We start from the raw sequence: 6017 nt of genomic DNA on the forward strand, positions 1-6017 counted from the left end.
CGCCGCAAGCCGTACATCCTCGGCGGCTGGACCGTCACGGCCGTACTGCTTGCCTATTTGGCATCGCGTCCAGCGGGCGCCGGCGCCCCCGACCCAGAGGCAACCCACAACGGGTCGTCGCTTGCGCTTGTCTGCACGGTGGTGTGCTTTGCCATGATCATCGCCGACGTGGCCCAAGACGCGCTAACGCTCTCGTACTCACAGCGCGAACCCGCGGCGACGCGCGGTCGTCTCATCTCGCTCGTGTACGCCGTCCGCAATTTCACCAACACAATCATCTCGCTCATCTCCGGCTTTTGCCTCAACTCGACGCGGTATGGCGGCAGTTTTGACTGGGACATTGGCCTCAACGCCTTCTTCTGGGTCTTGACGGTCCCGGTTGTCCTCAACGTGCCGATCGTATACTTTTTCCTTCAGGACGACAAGACGCCGCGTGTGGTCTTTCGCCACTACATCAAGGAGCTCTGGGACCTCCTCCAACTGCGCGTTGTGTGGCAAGTGCTCCTCTTCAACTTCATCTTTGGCGCGTTCACAGGCATTGGGTCCACCGCCGGCGGCTACGTCAAGCTCTACTGGGCCAAAGTCTACAACCTCAACAGCACCGCCATGCACGCGCTGAGCAACTTTATCTACATTGGCATGCTCGTCGCCATGGGCAAGTACGGTACTGGCTGGAACTGGCGCTTCGTCATCGTCGCGACCACGATCGTCACCAACGTCATCGACGCCGCTGTCATGTTCTGTACGATCTTTGACGTTGTCCGCAACCAGTGGTTCTTCCTCGGCGTCCCGATCGCCGAGACGATTCCGAGCGCAATGAACTCGATGGTGAGCATGTTTGTCGTCGCCGAGCTCGCGACGATCGGCAACGAAGGCGTCATGTACGGCCTCGTCACCACGATCATCAACCTCCCGGGCGTCTTTTGCTCGATGATCACCAACGTCATCAACGTGCCCTTCCACATTTCGTCCAAGCGCATCAAGGCCGACTCGGACGAGATCCGCACTGACGTCGCATGGACGTACCTGATTGGGTACAGCTTGACCTTGCTCGGCTGCCTCTTTATTTTCCTGCTGCCGAATCAAAAAGCCGCGGTCGCCGAGCTCAAGCGCACCGGCGGCAGCTACCCGCGCGTCGCCGCCTTCCTCTTCTTTGCGTTCATCACAATTTTGTCCGTCTCGGTAACGGGCACGTTGGCGTCCATGTACGACGAGACGAGCTGCACGCTCCTCGCGGGCGGCGACGGCTGTGAGGAAGGCGCGTCGCAGCTCTACTTGCTCGGGTTTACCATCCCGTCGCTGCTCTCGATCGTCGGGATCTTTGCCGTCAAGTGGCACAGCTCCAAGGAGAGCGCTTAAGATGGACTTTCGATTCCATTCGGAGCGAACACGTCGTTCCTATGCTGTTGTCGTCGTTACTGCAAATGAAAAATAAATTGGCTTTGCATATCTTGTTTCCAGGCGAAGAGCGTACAGCGAATGTACACGAGGACCAAGTCGGCCACTCCTCCATCGAATCAGGTTCTGGGGACCTGACCGACAGAAATCTTTGTTCACCTGGCGTCTCGTCCATCTCGACAAGCAGTGAGTGTCGGTGGTCGCGTTTTGAAGTCAACACCGGGTAGACAAAGGCGTCCCCCGCCCTGCCACGCTACCGCTAGAGTTCTTCCGGCACAGCTTAGTTCGTGTCGTAGCCAGGTGCACACGGGTGGCACGGGGCGCAGCCAGATCCCTCGATCGCACGGTACCGCAGCACAGTCTTGTTCTTTTGAGCGCGTTTGAGCGGATAGAACAACGCTTGCCGCGGCGTCTCATGGGTTTGTGTTGCTCGACGGGCGTGCTTTCGGCCCCGAAGTGGTGAGCGGTCGTGACGACGAGGGACACTGCGTCATCGCGTCGCAGCCGATTACTCCATACAGCACTAGATAAGGTGTATAACCTTTATGAACGGCATCGAACGCATAGAAAACAAAACTGCCGTGCGACGAGCCGATTCATTCTCAGAGACGCGCCTCGTGGACCGTCCAAAAACACACCACCAAAACACATGTTTTCGAGGGAGCGGTTCGGAGCATCAAATTCCAATGCCAGGCGCAACGCTTGCTTGCTGCGCCCGCTTTGAGCAGGACTAGATGCAGTCGTAGACACCTCGAGAAGATAGAATCCTCGATGTGCTGGTCAGCATTAGCTTAGCACAGGCGATCCTTGTGCAAGGATTCAAGGCACCCACGGAGCGGTCATCTTCATCCCACTACACCCATCGCGTCACCCGACCCCGTGCCACGATGTTTGCCGGTCCTCCTTGCCTTTTGGTTGTGCCACCTTATATACCGGTGCTGCGCCGATCGCTCATTTTCAATTTCCCTCTTTGATCGACACCCCGATGGTGCAGTCGACGCTGCGCGGTGACGAACTCGAGCTCGCGGAGCGCATCTCGTACACCAAATCCATGGACCCGATCGAGAAGCTCTCGCCCGACTACCTCGCCGCCAAGACGCCGGGAGACCTCGAAGCTGACGAGGACGGCGCGCTTCGTGAAGGCGGCGCGCTCGTCTACACGTCACCCGAGATTCTCGCTTTCCTCTTTCAGTACGCGATCCTCGGCGTCGTCATTGGCGGCACCAACTCGATTGGGTATCCGTTCTTGACGGCGTACTACCAGCTCCCCCCCAACATCCTCAACTCGGCGGGCACGCTCATGACCCTCGGGTGGTCGTTAAAGGTCTTCTTTGGCATGCTCACGGACTGCGTCCCGATCTTTGGCTACCGCCGCAAGCCGTACATCCTCGGCGGCTGGACCGTCACGGCCATTCTGCTCGTCTACGTGGCGCTGCGTCCCGCCGGCGCCGGCGCCCCCGACCCAGCGGCAACCCACAACGGGTCGTCGCTTGCGCTTGTCTGCACGGTGGTGTGCTTTGCCATGATCATCGCCGACGTCGCCCAGGACGCACTCACGGTCTCGTACTCGCAGCTCGAGCCCGAGGCCGTCCGCGGTCGTCTTGTGTCGCTCGTGTACGCTGTCCGAGGGTTTGCAGCTGCGCTCGTCACCAACGTTTCCGGGTTTTGCCTCAACTCGTCGCGGTTTGGCGGCCACTACGACTGGGACATTGGTCTCAACACCTTCTTTTGGATTCTGGCCGTCCCCGTCGTTCTCAACCTGCCGATCGTATACTTTTTCCTCCAAGACGACAAATCGACGCGCGTCAATTTTCGCAAGTACATTCTGGAGCTCTGGGACCTCCTCCAACTGCGCGTTGTGTGGCAAGTGCTCCTCTTCAACTTCCTTTTCAACACGTTCACGGGCATTGGGTCCACCGCCGGCGGCTACGTCAAGCTCTACTGGGCCAAAGTCGAGAACCTCAACAGTACCGTCATGTACACGGTCGGGAAGCTCTTGTACATTGGCATGCTTGTGACGGTCGGCAAGATCGGGACGCACTGGAACTGGCGCGCGGTCATCGTCTGGACGACGCTTCTCACCAACGTCATCGACGCCGCCGTCATGTTCTCTACGATCTTTGACGTCGTCCGCAACCAGTGGTTCTTCCTCGGCGTCCCGATCGCTGAAATGATCCCGAATGCAATGAACTCGATGGTGAGTATGTTTGTCATCGCCGAGCTCGCGGGCACGGGCAACGAAGGCGTCATGTTTGGTCTTGTGACGACCGTCATGAACCTCCCAGGCCTCTTTACGAGCATCATCACCAACGTCATCAACGTCCCCTTCCGTATCTCGACCACGCGCATCAAGGCCGACACGCCCGACATTCGCGCCGACGTCGCATGGACGTACGTGATTGGGTACAGCTTGACGTTGCTCGGCTGCTTCTTCGTCTACTTGCTGCCGCATCAAAAGGCCGCGGTCGCCGAGCTCAAGCGCACCGGCGGTCGCTACCCGCGCGTCGCCGCCTTTCTCTTCTTTGCGTTTATGACGATCTTATCGGTTTCCATCACGGGCACACTCATGTCCATGTACGACGCGACGAGCTGCACGATTCTCGCGGGCGGCCAAGGCTGTGACGAACCGGCGCCGTTGTGGTATCTCCTCGGTATTCTCTTGCCGGCCGCGCTCTCGCTGATTGGGATCGGCGTCGCAACGGTCGTCAGCCGTCGTACGTCGGCGGCGGAGTAGAGAAACGTCCCGTCCTAATGTTGTATAACGTGAGTATGAGTTGCATTGAGCACCGAGTGTGATTCGTTGGCCGTGCTTGCTGCGGCGACTCGGCACCGATTGGCCTGGCGTCGCTCGCTACGAGGACAAAGATGGCTGCGGTCGGGTCGTCGCTCGCAGTGATCTCCCGACGCACAGAGAGCTCAGCTGATGGACCCCACGCCATTCACCCACTGCATTATCAAGTGTGTGCTCTAGTCCTCGTATCTAGTCCTCGTACTCGACCATACGCTACCTGTCGCCATGACGTCGTTGCTACAGGAAGAATGCACGCATCGTTTCTCTGTCAAAGACTCGTCTCTAGATACGACGTCTGGCGACCACCGTTGATTCGTACATAGACTTGGTAGTCCTCCTACGCAGTTACCGTTTGTCGGGGCAGTCGACGCACTTCTTCTCGAACGGTCGTCGCGGGTGCAAGCAGCGCTGCTTCGCAGGGCGAGTCGACGCAGGCACGTGCGCGATGTGCCAGCGGCCGTCAGCAAACGTGAGCTCGAGCGCCGCGTTGATGGGCGTGCGTTGGCGGGCGTCCGCTTTCTCGACGAGCACGAACTCGCCGGTTGATGTCAATTGGCATTCGATCAGCGACGCGCTTCGCCAGCTCGTGACCCGCGCGCTGCATCGCTCGTCCTTCATGGGCGCCTCCTGAAGCTGGGGCAGAACATGGCCCTTGGCCTCCGCGAGCTCGAACGGTGTTTTTCCCAGCGCGTTGGGCGATGACGTGGCACCGGCAGCGAGCAGCGCGTCGACGATCGCAGCGTGGCCTGCTTCCGCCGCCTTGCTCAGCGCGGTCGAGCCGTACCGCGTACGGACGTCGACGTCAACACCAGCCTCCAGCAGAAGGTGACAGACGTCCACGTGGCCCGACGCGCTCGCACACATGAGCGGCGTCGACCCAAACATGTTGGCTTGGTTCAACACCGTCGCGCGCGGCGCCGTGCTGCGTGGCGTGTCCAGTACGTCGAGGAGGTCGTGGCAGAGCTCGAGGTGGCCTCCGCGGGCGGCCAGCGTCAGCGCCGTCGAGCCATAGGCGTCCGTGACACTCAGATCGATGGCCGAGGTGTTGCGGAGGACGTCGCGCGCATCATCAGTGTCGTTGCGACCTGGCGCTTTCTTGATGAGTGCGATGAGGCTGTCGGCGCACGTGACGGCGCACGTCGACGACCACCGCCGCGTGACCACGCTCGCCACTCGCCGGCGCCACATGACGATTGAAATCGTCGCGCTGGTATCCGGATAATCCGCTGGACTTCAACACCGGCACATAACAACTCCAGTTGGAGATCCCACGCGAGCACGGCTGGTCAAGGCGCTGCCGATACGAGCTCTCTACCTACGCCTTGGCTTTGTGCGACCGGGCGAGGAGCTCGGGCAAGCTGGTCCACTCGTTGATGCCGATGACTCGGGAGGCCGCAGGCATACGCTGTACTGTGCCGAGATGATCGGGCGAACTGATAGCGACCGACCAGATTGCCAAGGAGCATATCTTCATCGTACTTGGTGCGTTCACAGCTGTCCCTGCTGGGCAGCTCGTAGAAGGACTATGCTTGACAATGCTCTCTAGGACCCATCGCTGAGGCCCAGAATCCTGCGATCCTGAGGACGCTGCGTCCGTGCCCCGTCAACGTACAGCTTCAACATGCTACTGACCAGTGGGATCGGCTTCGAAATTTTGGTGTTCGAAATTCCGCTCATTTCACTTTCCGAGAGCTCGAGCGCAGATGAAGGTGGTGACGCTGAGCACGCTGCTCATATCCGCTGTGGCCGACCACGCGCGCCGGCCGAGCGCGCCGGGCCTCTGGTCGGCCTTTGCCGACGGCCTCGCCGACGCCACGTACATTGACTT

The 6017-nt window shown here is 59.8% G+C and overlaps 3 protein-coding genes across 3 annotated transcripts; 2 read left to right on the forward strand and 1 right to left on the reverse strand.

Annotated features, from left to right (window-relative positions):
* Window positions 1-153: 153 nt before the first annotated feature.
* On the forward strand, window positions 154-1359 carry SDRG_13142 (hypothetical protein; the record flags this gene model as incomplete). Its single annotated transcript, XM_008619224.1, has 1 exon — window positions 154-1359. One exon carries the CDS (start codon window positions 154-156, stop codon window positions 1357-1359), a length of 1206 nt encoding a protein of 401 aa, XP_008617446.1.
* A 1024-nt stretch (window positions 1360-2383) lies between these two features.
* Window positions 2384-4132, forward strand: SDRG_13143 (hypothetical protein; the record flags this gene model as incomplete). The annotated part of the gene is made up of 1 exon (XM_008619225.1): window positions 2384-4132. The coding sequence occupies one exon, from the start codon at window positions 2384-2386 to the stop codon at window positions 4130-4132; it is 1749 nt and encodes a 582-aa protein (XP_008617447.1).
* A 187-nt stretch (window positions 4133-4319) lies between these two features.
* SDRG_13144 (hypothetical protein) lies at window positions 4320-5535 on the reverse strand. The gene is made up of 2 exons (XM_008619226.1): window positions 4407-5535; window positions 4320-4365 (listed from the first exon to the last, which is right to left on the reverse strand). The coding sequence occupies exon 1, from the start codon at window positions 5375-5377 to the stop codon at window positions 4535-4537; it is 843 nt and encodes a 280-aa protein (XP_008617448.1). The 5' UTR covers window positions 5378-5535; the 3' UTR covers window positions 4320-4365; window positions 4407-4534.
* Between the last annotated feature and the right edge of the window lie 482 nt (window positions 5536-6017).

Source organism: Saprolegnia diclina (assembly GCF_000281045.1).
Source record: "Saprolegnia diclina VS20 unplaced genomic scaffold supercont1.56, whole genome shotgun sequence".
NCBI classification, from domain to species: Eukaryota; Oomycota; class Saprolegniomycetes; order Saprolegniales; family Saprolegniaceae; genus Saprolegnia; species Saprolegnia diclina.

Bases quoted from the DNA above. Each gene is read 5' to 3' on its own strand.
- SDRG_13144 (XM_008619226.1), bottom strand. From the start codon at position 5,377: ATGTGGCGCCGGCGAGTGGCGAGCGTGGTCACGCGGCGGTGGTCGTCG.